Source organism: Arachis duranensis, chromosome 3 (genome assembly GCF_000817695.3).
Source record: "Arachis duranensis cultivar V14167 chromosome 3, aradu.V14167.gnm2.J7QH, whole genome shotgun sequence".
NCBI classification, from domain to species: domain Eukaryota; kingdom Viridiplantae; phylum Streptophyta; class Magnoliopsida; order Fabales; family Fabaceae; genus Arachis; species Arachis duranensis.
In genome coordinates, this window is record NC_029774.3 from 34126403 (window position 1) to 34145706 (window position 19304).

At 32.6% G+C, this 19304-nt stretch overlaps 2 protein-coding genes across 2 annotated transcripts in view; both read left to right on the plus strand.

Moving 5' to 3' along the window:
• Positions 1–2970, plus strand: part of LOC107478609 (transcription factor bHLH68) — a 3277-nt gene extending 307 nt beyond the window's left edge. Inside the window, exons 2-9 of the mRNA XM_052258243.1 lie at positions 5–294; positions 632–706; positions 965–1030; positions 1416–1481; positions 1668–1724; positions 1942–1986; positions 2300–2350; positions 2549–2970. Of these exons, the coding sequence (XP_052114203.1) occupies positions 5–294; positions 632–706; positions 965–1030; positions 1416–1481; positions 1668–1724; positions 1942–1986; positions 2300–2350; positions 2549–2692 (794 nt within the window). The 3' untranslated portion in view covers positions 2693–2970. The remainder of the gene's footprint in view (positions 1–4; positions 295–631; positions 707–964; positions 1031–1415; positions 1482–1667; positions 1725–1941; positions 1987–2299; positions 2351–2548) is intronic.
• A 5303-nt stretch (positions 2971–8273) lies between these two features.
• LOC107478610 (WAT1-related protein At1g68170-like) lies at positions 8274–17676 on the plus strand. The gene is made up of 4 exons (XM_052258244.1): positions 8274–8322; positions 17135–17202; positions 17289–17440; positions 17526–17676. Exons 1-4 carry the CDS (start codon positions 8274–8276, stop codon positions 17674–17676), a joined length of 420 nt encoding a protein of 139 aa, XP_052114204.1.
• Positions 17677–19304: the final 1628 nt, after the last annotated feature.

A 19304-nucleotide genomic window follows, 5' to 3' on the forward strand; every position in this document is an offset into this window, starting at 1 on the left:
GGAGTGGTGGGAGAAGAAGAGAATGGTAGAGGTATATGGCAGCATCATGCATCAGAGCTTGATGATGTGAAGCAAGAAAGGTCCGTAGAGAGCAGTTATGTGTACGGTGATGGAAGTGCAGGGAAACCTAACTGGTCTCACAATCAGATGATACTGCTTCCTCCTAATGCTTCTTCTTCTTCCAATTCTACTTCACCCAAATCATCATGTGTCACCTTCACCACCAGCATCTTGGACTTCTCCACCCAGCCCACGCTTCCTCCACCTCCACCTCCACCTCCATCTTCCGCCGAGGTATATATATATATATACACTAACAAACACAATATTCCTTTATCTTATGTTGAACTTGTAATAATTGCTGCGCAAATTAAATTTTATTTTATGATGATAACTTTAGACTTCACTAATTAAGAAGACAATTTTCAGTTTAAGCCATTCAATTTGCCAACCGAAAAGCTTGGCCATGGGACCTCCAACTCCTTTTTTTTTGTCTTAAAAAGAAATTAGAATAATTAATATCATCAACGGGTTCCATTATTCTTTCTTCATTCAAATTAAATCATACACTTGTATTTAGTATTTACTAGCTATACAATTCGTTCTGAAGAAAATTCGTGTGTTTGTATAGTGCAATAGCATCGCAGGTGGTGGAGCATCGAAGAAAGCTAGGGTTCAACAGTCGACGTCTTCGGCGACGTTCAAGGTAAAGAACAACATATGTAGCTAAGAAAAAAAAGTAAAAGAGAATTAGAAGACAGATAGATACTTCCAATCCAATTCCCTCCTGAATACAATAGAAGGAAGCACGTCATGCATGTGGCATGTGGGTGGTTACTGCAACCGAAGAATAATCAGCACAAAACAAACACAACAATATAACCAACTTTATGATTAGCATGTGCCTCCCTGCTAACTCTGATCTCCGATTCAGTTATTTCATATTTGTTCTCACCAATTTCAGGTTAGGAAGGAGAAGTTAGGTGACAGAATCGCAGCTCTCCATCAACTCGTTTCCCCATTTGGAAAGGTATGTTAACACCCTCACCTCTAGCTACCTACTTTACTCAATTCAATTTAAATACGCATAAACTTAGTTATTTATACTTTGTATTTAAGTATTTATTTTATATAATAATTAATTTAATGACTATTTTTACTGTAAATGTAGCATATATAATTCATAAAAATTAAAGACAAATTAAACCATACGTTTTGCTCTTGCAATTGCAATCTACCCCTAAGCCTCTTTTATATATCTCAATTAACTTCAACAACATATAATTTATTTTCTAGACCTGAAAAAATAGACACTTTTTAATTAGGCAGCAATACAAAGAAAAGATGGATGCATGAGAAAGTAGTAGTGGGAACAGTGTGATGATAAGTGGTATATATGTTGTTAACTTTTGCAGACTGACACTGCGTCTGTCTTATTAGAAGCTATTGGGTATATCAGATTCCTTCAGAGTCAAATTGAGGTGATGTTATGTTCCTTCTCTCTTCTTTTTTCATAACAACCACGCACGAGAGTCAGAGATGCATCATGGCACGCTGTTAAAGGTGCCCCATTTGCACGTTGCTCTTCCTTTACTAGTTATCGAAGTTCTAAAAATTCTGTATACATTGCTGCTGCATGTTCTCCTTTTCCCCCGTGGATGATGCAGGCCCTTAGCTTACCTTACTTGGTCAATGGATCACCAAACATGAAACACCAAAATCCTGTAATATCCCATTTCTCTGCTTACTTTCTTGCCACATAGATATAAAGCTAACGCTCTTTCATTTTTCTCCCTTCCCAATGTAACATAACATGATAATGCAGCTGCTTTCTGCTATACTATACTCTCTTCTTACATGTGCACCACCAGCACATGCCAATTAATATGCCTAATTATGTGCTACTAATTGACTAATTATACTGTAATTATTTGATGCTAGGTTCAAGGAGAGAAGAGTTGTTTATTCCCTGAAGATCCCGGTCAGGTATATATGCAATGCTTTTCCTTGGATCATTCACTCTTTGAGGGGTTTCTTTTGCACTTGTAAAATAACCTACCATGCTTCAACTTGCATAATTCTATTATGAAATGAATAAAGTAGTAGACAAGAAAAGAGAATTTTAATGTCACCAGCTTTAGCAGATAAAATAATATTATTCTAACATATGAATCACGCACGCACAAGTTGCTTTCCTATAATATAGTACTGATTTGAAAATTGAGAATGTAAAGTTTGGAGGTTCATTATCAAATTCTCGTTGATTTTATAATAACTTTCTGGTTGCATTGTAATGTAGCTGCTGAATGAAAACTGCTTGAAGAAGAGGAAAGCAACTACTCAGCAGGAGGTAAATGTTAATAAATATTAAATAGTAGAGGAAACCACTATATATTTCGGCACCAAAAACGTTGGATTTTGACAAATGACCATCAAAAGATTAAATGACAAACTTATCCCCAAAGATATACTCATAATGGAATGTTATATGCTTGTACGTAGTATATTTTTTTTAACTATCCCTCACTGACTGTTGTTAATTAATTAGGGTTCCCAGCATCAAGAAGAAGCAAAGAAGGACCTGAGGAGTAGGGGGTTGTGTCTGGTTCCAGTGTCATGCACACTGCAAGTTGGAAGTGACAATGGAGCTGATTATTGGTCTCCTGCTTTTGGTGCTGGAGGATTTCGATAGATCCATCTAGCTGCTACTCTGATCTCTGCTATAATTTATCGGGGGTAACATATATATATATATATACAAAGATATGTATATGGAACCACGTTGAGACGAAAATTCATGAATTTGTACAACATCACGAGCAGTCAATCTGCTACAAAATCTAAGGCTGATTGCTCATGATGCTATACAACATTCCTGAATAAATTGTGTACTTACCCTATTTCAACCACTAGTTGCAAACCTTTGGTAACACTACTTAATACATCATGGGAATCGAGCTGTTATTTTTATTTTCATTGATTTAGCTTATTAATTAGGCCATATATATGATTCTAGCTAGATGTTAATGTATATAGACGCAACAGTGGTATGTTAAGTAGTCATTTAAATAAAAATCGTTAGTTCTTCACCTGGCAGCACTAATTTGATAGGATATACAATTAAGAGCAGCCTATTGCTAGGATAAGTATATAGTATACTAGCTAGTAACTCAGAGAATTATTAATAACAATCTTAAAATATATCTTATAAATCTGCATCTGGATGTAAACATATGAATAAGTAACCTAGCCTGTCCATTGCAATTATACTCACACTATCGCGTTATGATTTTCACGTAGCTAGAACGTTTTGGCATTTTTTAGCCCGAGGATAATTTATATATATAAATTTAATTTTAATGTATTTATAGTGTAAAATATTTTATACAGTTATTTAATTATATTTGTCCTTTTTATAATTATTTATGTACGTACGTACGCAGTGACAGACCCAAAAAATTTTAGGAATGGGGACAAATATATATATCTTAAAATAATTTTTTTTAACATTGCTAATTATACTAAAAATATAATGGAGATATAAAAATTAAAAAGAGTTAATCAATATTTTTATATTTAAAATACTTTAATTTAATTTTGATATACTATCAAATTAAAAATTTTATGTATTTATTTAATTATGTATTATAATTAAAAAATTATATTTTATATTTATCACGTAAATAATTATCTAAAAAATAAATATAATTAAATTAACTATGTAAAAAAAAATATATTTTAATATATCAAAATTAACTTTCATGCTTTTAAACAATTGTTCTAATACTCATTATAATTTTCAAAATTAATTACCTCACATTGAATTAGAAAGTTTATTTTTTATAATATTTATGACATAAGATACTTTTTAATCTAAAATAGTTATTACAAGAAAGATTATTTAACAGATAAAATTTAATTATTTTTAACATGAATCTCAAAATAAAATTTTATAAATTTTTGTGAGACAAAAATATAATTACACTAGAACAAATATATTGATTCACATAATATTATTAATTTTTTTTCACTTAGTGGGGGCAAGTTTTTCCCTTTTCATGAGCCTCGGTCAGTCTTGTACGCACGCTTCTTATATTTTTGTTTTTTATTTGTTATCGTTATTATTATCGTCATCATTATTTTTTCTCCTCTTTTTTATTTTTTTTTATTTGATTTTTTTCTTTCTCCTGTTTCATTATTATTATCATCATATCATTTTTTATTTTTAATTCAGTATCACACGATTAATTTAACAATAATAAAAATAACATAGAAACTTTTACTGAATGACATAAAAATTTTCAGTAAATGATATAAGGAATCTTTAAAAAACTACAAATCCAAAATTTTAATTCACTAAATCAACAAAAATATATTAATTTGTTGTAAATAATATAGAAATGACTAGACCTCTAATATATGAATTCAATATTACTCAATTAATTTAGTAATAAGAAAAGCACATCATTTAATTAAAAATGATATAGAATTTTTGAGTGAATGACACAAAAAATTTTTAAAAGTCTAAAAGTTAAGAAATTTCATATGTCATTTTTTTTTAATTTTGGTACTATTTTTGTTTTTAACAAATTTTAATTATTTAAGAAGTTTCTTGTGTAAAAATGTGTCAAAATTAAAAAATTTCTTGTGTCACAACTAAAAAATTTAATATTATTTTATATATAAATTCTGCATAATTCAATTCCATTTCCTCTTCTTTTCTTCTTTATCTTCTCCTTCTCGTTTCACTTTTTATAATTCTTCTTATTTCACCCTTTTAACAAGAACATATGCTACGGTTAGAAAAATTTTGTATAAAAAATAAGATGCTTTTTATATTATGGTTAAACAATTTTGGTGTTACTTTTTGGATAAATTCTGTACAATTCAAAACTTTTCTTCTTCCTCTTTTTTTTCATCATCATTTCCTCCTTCTTTTTCTTTTTTGTCTTCTCCTTTTTGTTTCACCTTCTCATAATTATTTTTATTTTACTCTTTTAATAAGAATAAAAAAATAAACAAAAAGATAAAAAATAAAAGATGCTATAATAACACTAAAAGGAAGAGAAGAAAATAAATAAAAAAAACACAATAGCAACAATAACAAAAGAATAACAATGATGAAAAAATACGCGAAGAAGAAGTATCTTATTCATGTACACGTTGTGAGTTATTTTTATTGAATTTGGGCCAATTTTAGCTAGACTTGATTGACAAAAACGTTTAAATGTGTAGCAGAATCGATGTGACAAGTAGTTATTTTTATTAGGGGTGTATATGAGCCAGTTGAAGTCAGGTTTGATTTGACCCAGACTAGACCCGAAATTTATACAAGTTCTATTTGTTAGACTCTAATTTGATCCTAAACCCGATGAAACCTTTAAATTGATCAAACTCTTGATTTCCAATTCCTTGTATAGAAGGGCATAACTAACTTTGAGTGCATATCAAAGTTTCAGCCATTAATGGTGACAAAGAGCTACGGAAGACATCAAATATACGTCCACCGATGCTAAATTATGATTCAGAAGCAACAGTTGAAACTAAAAAAACCTAAGATGTCACAGGCTATGAGAGAAAGAATCCTGTATTTTGAAGCATTCACTTTTCACCAAGCCAATATATCAAGATTCCCATCTTTCACAGTATCCTCGGCCAAATAACCTGCATTTGCCTTCTCCCTATTTTTGTTTTTTTTTTTCCACATATTCACTCTATTTTCAGAAACACCATTGGTACCAGCTGAGACTTTAATATTATCATTCAAAATATCTCTAGATGAATTTCCACCATCCTCCCTTCCTTTATCATCTGCAACCTCTTTTTTCATAAAACTTATGCAACGTATCCAATATGAGTTTAACAAAATCAGTCACGCTAGTAGACATTTCCTTATCATAAACATCCTCCAAATACCAATAGAGATAATCTAGTTTGTACTGAAGATCCAATACAACAGCAATAAGTAACAATGTGTTAAATTTGTCAACTGGTCTCCAATATTTATCATATTTATGTTTCATAAAGCATGCCATACTTCCTAACAATTCAGAATGATTTTGGCTTCAAGATGTTAATTGAGAAACAACAAATGCAATTTCATGAAAACATTTATTCGATGTAACATGCAGGAAAGATAAGAAACTCAAAGTTATCTCGTAGAAGATTCTCAAAAACTCAATGAATAATCTAGCATGTTGCCAATCAAGTAGTGTAGGTGGACTAACTTTCTTTTTTCTCTCACTATCATCTCCAAACCATCTAAGAAATCAGGTTCATGATCATAAAATTTATCAAAAGTTTTTTCAGATTTCTTGGCATGTTCCAACATTAGATAGATAGAATTCTACCTAATTGGAACATCCAAGCACACAAGACTTTTAGATTCAATCAACTCAACCTCAATGCAGTATTTAAATTTTTTAGTCCTTTGAGGAAATGACCTAATATACCTGACAGCATTTCTAATGCTTTCAATTGAAGTTTGTTTCTCTTTAATTCCTTCATTAACTATCAATTAAATTAAGAACATGCACTACTAGAAAACTACTTATTACAGACAGATATTTTCAACATATTTTATCTCACAAAAATACAGACAGATTTTACGAGAAAATTTTCGTTGAAAACAAAAAAATAAATTAACATAAATTACAGACGAAAAAGAAAATCTGTCGATAATTCTGTCGAAAAATTAGTTTTTTTCGTGGAAAATAATTATCGACAGAAAATCTGTCTGTATATAAATAAAACAAAAATGTTGTATTTTATTAAATTATTACAGACACAAAAATCTGTCTGTAATTTAAAATATTCCGTCGAAAATATTAAAATAAAGATTTGGCGTTATGAGCTCCTCCTTATTTCACATCTCTTCCCCGCGCCTCCACACTCATCCCTTCCAATTGCTCTATTGGCGGCGCTTCTCAGCCTTGCACCGTCGTCGCACCTTGCGTCGCTGTCGCACTGAACTTTCATCGCCCCAAAACTTCGTCACACCCTTTCCCGGCTCTTCTCTATCTGTTGCTCACATCGTTCCCTTTCGAACCCTAATGTACATTTCCCCGCCACCGTCTTCGTCGCCTCCATCCTCATCCCCTTCACCTTCTCTGTGTTCACTCTTTCTACCTTCCCGGTGTCGCCCCTTGAGATTTTCAAACCTCACATCTTCCATTTCTCTATCTTTTTCTGAGATTCACGCTCTCCTTTCCCTTATTCAAATTTATGCGCTACTTTTTATTATTTCTCATTCAGTGTAGCTTCTTTTTTCGAATCAAATTTCTCAGCAACTTGACACTGTTTCGTGTTGCTTGTTTGCAACAAAGAGATTTTGATCCCATCGGTTCCCATGGCTCTGAGACTCTCTGGTATTCTCATGGGTAACAGCTCTCTTCAATCCTCTATTCTCTTCAATATCCTTTTCCAATTTCAGTTACTAGTAGTGAATATTAGATAGATTAGGCAGCTCTAGTTTCTTATTGTTGCATTTTTTTTTTCAATTTCTCTAGAAAATTTATGTTTCCAATTTCAGCTAGTCGAACTATATTAGATAGATTATGCATATCTATTTATTGATTGCATTTTTCCATCAAGAGGAGTAGTGATTGTTTATGAGAGAAAAGTGAAGCTCCTTTATGCATGGTAAGCTCTGAATCTTTTAAAGAAGTTCCATATCGTGCATAACAATTTAGACTTGCTTTCTGTTTTTTAACAGCATGTCATATGGTACTTGTAGCTTGAAATATATATTAAGGCAGAATTAGATTGCTGTTTAAATTATTTCACTTTCCTCGTAATCCATAAATGATCTCTAAATTATGATAATCTCAATCTCAGTGTCTTGAATATTGAATTATTGTCATCTTATGTGTTTTATTTCATTAACACGACCTCAGGTTTGACATCAAAGACGACGAGGAAACACAGGTAAACGTATTTATAAATTATGTAGAGACCATATTCTTGAGATACGTAAGACTTGTAATAATTGGAGTAACTGGTAATTTAAAATAAAAAGAAATATATAGTGGGAAATTATATTTTGGTTCGAGTATTTTTTTCTTTTGGGTTGATTCTTGGGGTTTAAGTTGTTACCATTCATTTTGCAATGGCTTTATTACTTCTGGCTGGCTAATTTTGCAGATAGATTCAGCTGCAACTATCAAATCTGAAAAGGTTGAAGACATTTGGAACTTGAGAGGAATATTAAACACTTCATTTGGAACTTGAGGTCATCGACTAACTTGTGTGCTTCTATTTTTGAGGTTGGTGAAATGACTCATGGAAAGATTGATGCTGAATATGTTGATGATTTTATATCAGGTTTGTATGGCAAAGTATTCATGTCACTGGTTTACATTCTCAGTTATTGAGTAAATAAAGACAGACTACAATCTATTTGCTCATTATTTTTCTGTGAGCTTTTGCATAGACTTGACATCATTCTAAATATTTGAATGCATTATGGTTGTATATTTGCTAGGTAGCTCGTACTTGCATTGAATAGTTTGTTTGGTGTCCTAAAATCCAGTATGTCGATTTTGTTAGGGGGCTAGTCAGTAGTTGTGTATTGCATGAACTTATTGAGTATGTGACTAGTCACTCACTTTTTGATTAGCAGAAATATCAAATTGTTTTTTGTTGATAGACACTGCTTACTTCTTCTTTGCATTGAAACATTTGGTGTAGGAAGCAAATTGACTAGTTGTTGAAAGGGTTTTCAAATTAGTCCAATTCTCTAGCTGGACGTGGCATGTCGGAGCCTTGTTTAGTTAACTAGACCCTTTTACTTTTCTTCTGATATCAAGATCATTCGTCAGAGCACAGAGCTGAGACAAAGCTTGCACTGTTCTGTTTCTTGTCTGCAATCACTGTCTCCTCACATATGCTTTCCAATATGAATCTAATCTTCTAATTCTGAAATTGTACTTCAATGTTAAATTGTTAATTATATCTAAGGTCTCAAGAAATTTTATAATTACGAACTAAAATGTTATTAGAAAGTACAAGAATTTAAACCTCAATAAATCAGTGAAATAAAAATAGCCATATTATGGTGCAGCACGAAATGAAAACAATGTTGAAGAGAAAGAAGAAAGTACTGACAGGGAATGGATTTGCTGTGGAAGATGCAAAAGAAGAGGTGGTGTCCATCAAGAGATTATGATTATCACAATGCAAATGCCACTTTTTGTTTGAATTGCCTTCTTAATATTCTCCATATCTTGATGATCATGATGCTCAACTTGCCCAGCTTCCTCAACACACATGGTGGCTGCTGCAGTCATGGGCTACGTCCACTTGCACCTTCATTGTAGCTTGGTTGGACAAGAGAGATCTCAATATGTAATAACCAGAATAACCACTTTAATAAAATAATAATTTTGTACTACCCGGAATAGGTTTGAAAATATATAAATGACATTTTGAAAATAAAAAGGTGACATTTGAATTCAATGAATTTTTATGAGTAGGAAAAAGTATCTTTTACGAAAAAATTTTGTAAAAATGCGTACCGGTACTTAAGCTAGCAGTACCGATTCTAGTTTGACCGGAACCGCGTATTGAGAAAGATAAGATTTTAAAAATTGAATTTATTATTTTAAAAGAACAAAAATAATTTAGAATTGAAAATTGGGTACTAATCTTAAAGGTTTTAGTCCAAAGTGTGTCAAACGGACTAAAAACACTTAGCGGGTTGGACTGGGCTCAAGTCCAACATATAAATATCCTAACTATTAAGCATTCAGCTCATTTTCACCAAGAAACAAAGAAAGGGGTGCTGAACTTGTGAACAGAAGAAGAAAACCCTTTTTACTATTTATCTCTCCCTTCTTTTGGCCATAACTTGAGCTATGGAGCTCCAATTGACGAGTCGTTTGCGGTCACGCAAAACTCTCATTGAGCTCTTCGTTTCTATTTAAGAAAATATGGTAAAAACTCAAAACTCACACTCCATTTTCTACCCTAATGGAATCTGCAATTTTATGTTTGGTTTTTGAGTAGATTTTGTAATTTTGTTTGTTTAAGGGTGAAATATTGTTGGGTTTTGCCCCTACTCTCGTTGGATAAAGTAAGGTGTCACTAAATCCTTGTGTTTAGTTATTTTTGTGAATTCTAGGTTTGATGTTGGTATATTGTATGATGTTAGATTGAGTTTTGGTATTTGTTGGAGTTGGTTTGAAGCTTTTTGATTGAGCTTGGTGGCTTTATTTTGGTGTTTGGTGCATTTTGAGAATTGGCCAAGGTATAGTTTCAGTTTTCTTTATATAATATGTAATATTTCTGGACACTTAGGCAAGTGAACCTTAGGATAAGATTGAATTGATTATATATTATGATGTTGATGAGTATTTATGATGATTGTGGTAATATGAATGTTGAAAATGATTGCTAATGTTGAGGTTAATTGATGAAGAGTATGAATATTGATGTTGATGACAATTGGTGAAGGATGTGCACTTTATGAGGATAAATTTGAGGAATAAAGATTATGATGGATTTGGTTAATGTTAGATATTGTTTGGTGATGATTATTGATGTTGATGAGGATTTGTATTGGTTGTTGATGTTGTTGTTGGTTGATGATGATGATTATGGATTTTGATAATATATTGTAGAATACTTGGATGGTGTAGGGAGGTGATATGTTGTTGAGATGAATGAAAGTGTGTGGATATGTGTCGAATGGCTTGAGTGCTATTTTGGGTAATAAACTCTCGATTTAGGGTTGACGATTTGGTAAATTTGAGGTTTAAAGATTTTTGGTAAAAACATATTTTGGGCAAACTTTGGTGAATCATATCTTGAGTTACAGTTTTTGAAATTGATTGAATTTTTTTATCAAATTAAAAATAATTTAAAACGCTTTAAAATGGTATAGATTTTGTAGAAATTGGATTTTTGTAGAGAAAGATGTGGTCATTGGAAGTTGGTGTAAAAAATCTGAATTCTGTGATGTTACAAAAAATTTGAAAATATGTAATGTGTGTCCACGCACAAGCCTTGTTTTTCACCTAAAACCCTGTTTTTAACTGTTTTACCTTCCCGGCAGGCTTGCAAAATTCCATAATACTTGTTTAAAACATGTTTGCTAGTATTTTAGGCTTTGAATCAAGGGAGAAAATAATAAGTGAATTAAAAGGGGGTATTTTTGGTTATGAGTTTAGAAGATGGTGATTTAGGCTTGGAAAGTTCTATAGATGGAATAGTTGAAGGGTCTGGGTGAAGTGTTGAGGTGAACATGACTTGATAAACATGAATGATTATCGTTAATGAGATGAGCATAAGTGGACTTGGGCTATGAGCAGTGATTTCTGAAATTGACTATGTGACTGTGATATGCTTTGTCCTCCGTCGTAAGTGCTGTGACGGTCTCCTGCCTACGTTCAGATATGAGGGTTGAAACTGGGCTTCTCACCCACATTTCTCACTCATGGAGAAGGTGGTAGGACACTCATCCCTCAGAATTATTCCTCCTGAGTATGCATTTTCTCTCTGGTTGCAAGGTGGTAGGACACTAACCCACAGAATCATGCGACAGCTAGAGGAATGTAGCAGGGAACTCTACCTCGGAACGTTTCCTTCTGAAAGGAGAAGGTGGTGGGGCACTCTTCCCTCGAAATTATTCCTCCTGAGTATGCGCAACAGAGAGACTAATCCGGGAGTTGCTGACCGAATTTTGTGTCGGGATTGGCTTTATAATCGACAAGTGATATCACAACCAATAGAACAGGCATTCATTATATGCATCTCTTATGTGCTTGTTTGCTCTGATTACTTGCAATTTGCCTAAATATATAATATGTCTACTTATTTTTTGAATTACTTGCTATACTTGAATATTACCTGTGTATTACTTGTTTGCATATACTTGTGATTGTCTAGCGTTTAGGAGGATCGGAAGGCAGTGGCGATGGAATCGCATGTAGGTTTGGACGGCAAAGGTTGTGAGATACAGCGTCATGATTGGTATTAGTTAGAAACCCTAAGTTTAGATAACCTGTTTAAGGTTTATGGTTTAATTTAATTATCTCGTTAAGTTTGAATCTCTGTTTGATGTGAAGTTCTAGGATTGCCTTTGGCGTCCCAAAACCTTACATCTTATATATTAGGCACTGTTACTATACTAAGACCCCCTGGTTCTCATACCATATATTGTTGTTGTATTTCAAAAGCAGGTCGCAACACACCACGGTGAGTTTGCGGATGTGGTGATAGAGCAGAGTACGATCTTCCATATGTATTATTTCACTTTACTTTTGTTGTAGTACTCTCATATTTTGTATATTTAACGTTGTTGCCTTAGAGGCTTTATTTCTAAAAAGCTTTAAGAGATAGGTTGTTGCTGTTTTAAACTTCAAAACTCTGTTGTTTCAGTTTGACTAGCCGGTCTAAACTCCGCATGCTGTGACTAGTCTTCTTTTTGTATATCATACTTATATATATCTTGTTTATTTTAATTATTACCTTGTGTATCTTGGAACTATCTACATGGTTTTATATATATTATGTCTTATTCTGTCCGTGCCTACAGGTTTAGTTTTCGTGTGTGAACACTTTGCGTTTCGAAATTCTGCTTCACTTGACTTTGAGCTTTACTCCTTCATTGGGCTTCTAGTTATATATATTTTTGCATATATATTATATATTATAAGTTTTAGAATTGTCGTGGTACTTTTTTATCATTTGCTTTACGGCTAGAGGTAAGGCTTAGGGTAACAGGGTGTTACATTAAATGGTATCAGAGGTCATTTTTCTTTCATGCTATTTAGCTTATCCACTTGATATGCATAGTATGCTTGTTTGTGAGTGCCGTTGGGATAATTGAAGCACTACTAGGCTTGAGATATTGAGTCTGATCACCTCAATATCAATTGTTTAGTGTAGACATGACCCCGAATGGTAACTCACGGATGAGGTCAATCACGTTAACGGAGAGATAGTGAGGATGACTAACCAAGCCAATGCGTTACGAGCTCAACATATTCTAGAAAACTAGTTCGTGAAGTTTGCGGCATATCAGTTGACGGGTGAGGTTCAACATTAGCAGTAGGGGAAGTGCCAACTGATACAGGTACAAAATGAGGACAAATGCTTTTGCGGTTTTCAATCAGAATTTTTAATTTCTAACTGGTATGGCCTTGAATCATGTTGAAAAAGTTTTAAAGCTTAGAAGATTTTGAAAGTTAGTTTGGGACTTTTGGTTTAAATGATTTGGTATTGAAATTGGGTCAGAACCCTAGGTTTGAATGATATGGTTTGAAAGAAAAGTGAGTTCTATGATTTTGTTGAATTTTGTTTGAAATTTGACCTAACAAAAGGGGATTTAAATTGAAAAGTTATGATTTAAGAATTTTAATAAATTTAAGAAAATCATGATTTAAAGTGATTGATTTAAGAAGAAATGATTTTTGAGTCTTTTATAAAAGCTTTGACATTGAACTTATTTTGAAGATTTTGATAAATATTATAAAAGCAGTATTTGATTTAAACGAAAATTATGTTCGATGTAGTGGAGTAATTCGAGTTATTGGTGACAAATAATCAAAGTGACGCAGCAGAAGGCGAAAGGGAACATCGGCACGGTAGGAATAGGGTGGACGAGAGGCATTGACGACTCGTTTGGGTTGATAATGTTGGTAGTAAAACGCTTCGTGGAGAGTATATCACGCGATTTGAATTTTGGGGACAAAATTCCTAATTAGGAGGGGAGAATGTAATAACCGGATCAACTGATTTAATAAAATAATAATTTTATACTGCCCGAAATAGGTTTGAAAATATAAAAATGATATTTTGAAAACAAAAAGGTAAAATTTGAATTCAATGAATTTTTCTGAGAGGGAAAAAGTATCTTTTACGGAAAATTTTTGTAAAAATGTGTACCGGTGCTTAAATTGGCAGTATCAGTTCTAGTTTAACCAGAACCGCGTATTGAGAAAAATAGGATTTTGAAATTAAATTTATTGTTTCAAAAGAACACAAATAATTTAGAATTAAAAATCGGGTAATAATCTTAAAGGTTTTGATCCAAAGTGTACCAAACGGACCAAAAACACTTAGCTGGTTGGATCGGGTCTAAGTTGGTACCAAGTCCAATATATAGATACCCTAACTAATGAGCATTCAGCTCATTTTCACCAAGAAACAAAGAAATGGGCGCTGAACTTGTGAAGAGAAGAAGGAAACCCTTTTTACTATTCATCTCTTCCTTCATTTAGCCATTACTTGAGCTACGGACCTCTAATTGACGAGCCGTTTGTAACCACGTGAAGCTCTCGTCGAGATCTTCATTTCTATCTAAGAAAATATGGTAAGAACTCAAAAATCACGCTTCAGTTTCTTCCCTAATGGAATATGCAATTTTACGTTTGGTTTTTGAGTAGATTTTGCGATTTTGTTTGTTTAAGGGTGATCTAACATTGGAATATTGTTGGGTTTTTGTCTCTAATATCATTGGATAAGGTAAGGTATCTCTAAACCCTTGTGTTTAGTTATTTTTGTGAACCCTAGGTTTTATGTTGGTATGTTATATGAAGTTAGATTGAGTTTTGGTGTTTGTTGGAGTTGGTTTGAAGCTTTTGGATCGAGCTTGGTGGCTTCATTTTAGTGTTTGGTACGTTTTGTGAATCAGCCAAAGTATGGTTTCGGTTTTCTTTATGTAATATGTAATGTTTCTGGACACTTAGGCTAGTGAACCTTAGGATAGGAATGAATTGATGATATATTATGATGTTGGTTGATGTTGATGAGTGTTTATGATGATTGTGGTAAAATGAATGTTGATAATGATTGCTAATGTTGAGGTTAATTGATGAGGAGTATGAATATTGATGTTGATGACAATTGGTGAAGGATGTGTGTTTTATGAGGATAAATTTGAGGAATAAAGATTATGATAGATTTGGTTAATGTTAGATATTGTTTGGTGATGATTATTGATGTTGATGAGGATTTGTATTGGTTGTTGATGTTGTTGTTGGTTGATGATGATTGTGGGTTTTGATAATATATTGTAGAATACTTGGATGGTGTAAGGAGGTGATATGTTGTTGAGATGAATGGAAGTGTGTGGATATATGTGGAATGGCTTGAGTGCTATTTTGGGTAATGAACTCCTGGTTTAGGGTTGAGCATTTGGTAAATTTGAGGTTTAAAGATTTTTGGTAAAAACATATTTTGGACCAACTTTGGCGAATCATATCTTGAGCTACAGTTTTTTAAATTGATTGAATTTTGTATCAAATTAAAGATAATTTAAAAAGCTTTAAAACGGTATAGATTTTGTAGAAATTGGATTTTTATAGAGAAAGATATATGGTCATTGAAAGTTGGTGTAAAAAATCTGAATTCTGTGATGTTGCAAAAAATTTTGAAAATCTGTCATGTGTGCCCAGGCACACCTCTGTGCGTATGCACATGCCCTGTTTTTCACCTAAAACTCTGTTTTTAACTGTTTTACCTTCTCGGCAGGCTTGCGAACTTCCGTAATACTTGTTTAAAATCTTTTTGCTAGTATTTTAGGCTTTGAATCAAGGGAGAAAATAATAAATGAATTAAAAGGGATATTTTTGGTTATGAGTTTAGAAGACAGTGATTTAGGCTAGGGAATTTCTGTGGATGGAATAGCTGGAGTGTCTGTGCGGAGTGTTGGGGTGACCATGACTTGATAAATATGAACGATTATTGTTAATGAGATGAGTATAAGTGGACTTGGGCTATGAGTAGTGATCTCTGAAATTGACTATGTGATTGTGATATGCTTTGTTCTCTGTCATAGGGGTTATGGCAGTCTCCCACCCACGTTCGGATGTGAGGGTTGAAGCTGGGCTTCCCACTCACATTTCTCGCTCATGGAGAAGGTGGTAGGACACTCATTCCTCGGAATTATTCCTCCTGAGTATGCATTTTCTCTCTGGTTGTAAGGTGGTAGGACACTAACCCACAGAATCATGCGGCATCCAGAGGAATGTGGTAGGGAACTCTAGCTCGGAACGTTTCCTTCTGAAAGGAGAAGGTGGTAGGGCACTCTTCCCTCGGAATTATTCCTCCTGAGTATGCACAACAGAGAGATTAATCCGGGAGTTGCTGACCGAATTTTGTGTCGGGATTGGCTTTATAACCGACAAGTGATATTACAGCCAATAGAACAGGCATTCATCATATGCATCTCTTATGTGTTTGTTTGCTCTGATTACTTGCAATTTGCCTAAATATATAATATGTCTACTTGTTTCTTGAATTACTTGCTATACCTGAATATTACCTGTGTATTACTTGTTTGCATATACTTGTGATTGTCTGGCATTTAGGAGGATTGAAAGGCAGTGGTGATGGAATCGCATGCAGGTTAGGACGGCAAAGGTTGTGAGATACAGCGTCATGATTGGTATTAGTTATAAACCCTAAGTTTAGATAACCTGTTTAAGGTTTATGGTTTAATTTAATTATCTCGTTAAGTTTGAATCTCTGTTTGATGTGAAGTTTTAGGATTGCCTTTGGCGTCCCAAAAACTTACATCTTATATATTAGGCACTGTTACCATATTGAGACCCCCTGGTTCTCATACCATATATTGTTGTTGTATTTCAGAAGCAGGTCGCAACCCACCACGGTGAGTTTGTGGATGTGGTGACAGAGCAGAAAATGATCTTCCATATGTATTATTTCACTTTACTTTTGTTGTAGTGCTCTCACCTTTTGTATATTTAACGTTGGTGCCTTAGAGGCTTTATTTCTAAAAAACTTTGAGAGGTAGGTTGTTGCTGTTTTAAACTTCAAAACTGTTATTTCAATTTGACTAGCCGGCTTAAACTCCGCAGGCTTTGATTAGTTCTCTTTTTGTATACCATACTTATATATATCTTGTTTACTTTAATTATTATCTTGTGTATCCTGGATCTATCTACAAGATTTTATCTATATTTTGTCTTGTTCTGTCCATGCCTACGCGTTTAGTTATCGTGTGTGAACACTTTGTGTATCAAAATTCTGCTTCACGCGACTTTGAGCTTTAGTCCTTCATCGAACTTCTAGTTATATAAATTCTTGCATATAAATCATATATTATAAGCTTTAGAACTGTCATGACACTGTTTTATCCTTTGCTTTACAACTAGAGGCAAGGCTTAAGGTAAGGGGGTGTTACACAATCAATGGAAGCTTGATTGGAATATCAGGATTTTGGCTTCTGCTTATTCGGTACATACATTATTGATACATCATACATTATATTGTATTATTACTCTTCACTTAGCTTCTTTTTAATTAATTTGTTGTTGGTACAGGGAATTGTGGGGTCTGGAGTTGTGTTTCTTATCATAGCATGGTGCATACAAATGAGAGGGCCACTACTTGCCTTCATTTTCAACCCTGTCATGCTTATGCTTGTGGCTGTTGCAGCTTCTTTCATGTTGGATGAGAAATTGTATCTTGGAAGGTACATATATAATAGACTTTTGTATGTATGTTGTTTATTATTGGTTTTGATATTAATACAGATATATGATTTGGTATATATGCAGTGTGATTGGAGTAGTGCTGATAGTGTGTGGACTACTACTATACATGATTCTATGGGGAAAGAATAAAGAGATGAAAAAGATAACTCAATATTGCCATCTAAAATTATACAATTACAACAGCAAGATCAATAACAGATTATACAAGTTGTAGATACGTTTTTGCATGCTGGGGGTTTGATGATTTATTAATTATTGAAAATCATATAATTAAGATTCAATTGTATTTGTTTTTTAGGTGGAAAGGTGTTTCTAGAGACAAAGTACTTTTACTTTAATCTGAAAGAGCGTGTGTTTGAAGACAATAACAAGAGGAAAGCAGGAAAGGGCACTGAAAAAGGGTGGGAAAAGGGAACCAAGAGCCTGTAAATAACAACAACAAAGTCTTTAGAGGAAGAAGAACTGCCCTCAATTTCTTAAAATTAAGTGAGTTATATTTGAGTTTCGTGTTTTTGTACTTGTTTGGGTGTCATTATTTTGATAAAAAAAATCTTTTTTTTAATGAAAAAAGATCTTTTTTATTTTTTAGCGGGTTTGCCAAATTTCGAGTGTAAAAATAAAAATAGTAGAAAAATCAGAAAAACATTTTTTTGAGGAGTTGTAATTTATATCTTTTTTTAAAAGATCTTTTTTCCTTAAAAAAATGTTTTTGATGTAATAAATAAACAAAAAAGTACTTTTATATTATTATATCTAAACATAATTAATAAATAAAAAGATCTTTTTGTATAAAATACCCAAATATAAAATTACTTTTACTTTTTCATAAGATCTTTTAAAAAAAATAACTCGAAAAAAAATCTTTTTTTAGAAGCTCACCAAAACAAACCCTTTGTCTCCACCACAACTTTCAACCGCTCTCAAATAATTCATTTCTTTATCTCAGAATAATGATCATAATTCATATAAACCATGACTACTACGATGTCAGAAATGTAGAAATAGTAGACATAATAACAATTCATTTAATTGTTTAGATGGAAATAAGATGAAAAATTTTTGTGTTCATTATTTAAAAGATAGAATCTAAATGCAAAATGAAAGATCATGTTGCCATATACGGATAATAATCAAATCTTTTCTTTTTTTAATACTTTTGTGTGCCACGTTATCTTATCTGAATAATTATTTTGGTATATATTTTATTAAATTATTATATAATATTTCGTAACATATGATTTTTAAAACAGATAATGTAATCATAGACTGGCTACAAAAAATATATCTAAAGAAAGATAACAGGAGGAATAAGAAGGCAAAATTTTCTTGTGAGAAAATTAGTAATAAATAAGAAGAAGAAGAAGAAGAAAAAGAAGAAGCAAAAAGAGTAAGTAAAGTAAATTTTGTAGACACGATAAGTGAAATTAACACAAGACCTCCTTCACCAACTTCATCTAATGAATCCTCTGTTACAAGTTAAATATTAGAGTAGCGAAAAATGTTCAAATAAGTTAGCAAATTGAGTAGGAGATGCTTGCAGCATAGGTCTTTTAATGTACTAGTAGAAAAAAAAATCATTTAGAGTCTTTTAGATACCCATTAACAACTTTTAATTTACTTAATACACTTTGTTTGATGTATGATTGTTACTTATTATTATAGTTGATGTATCAATTCACTTTATTTATGTTTTGAATTATATTGACTTGCTTATTTATAGTACTTTTCTTTTAGTTTGATAATACGGTGAACTTGTTTAAATTTATATTTATTTTGTATGAAATCAGGCTTATTTTGCAATAAAAAAATCTAAAAAAATGTTGTTTTACCTTACTGGCGGAT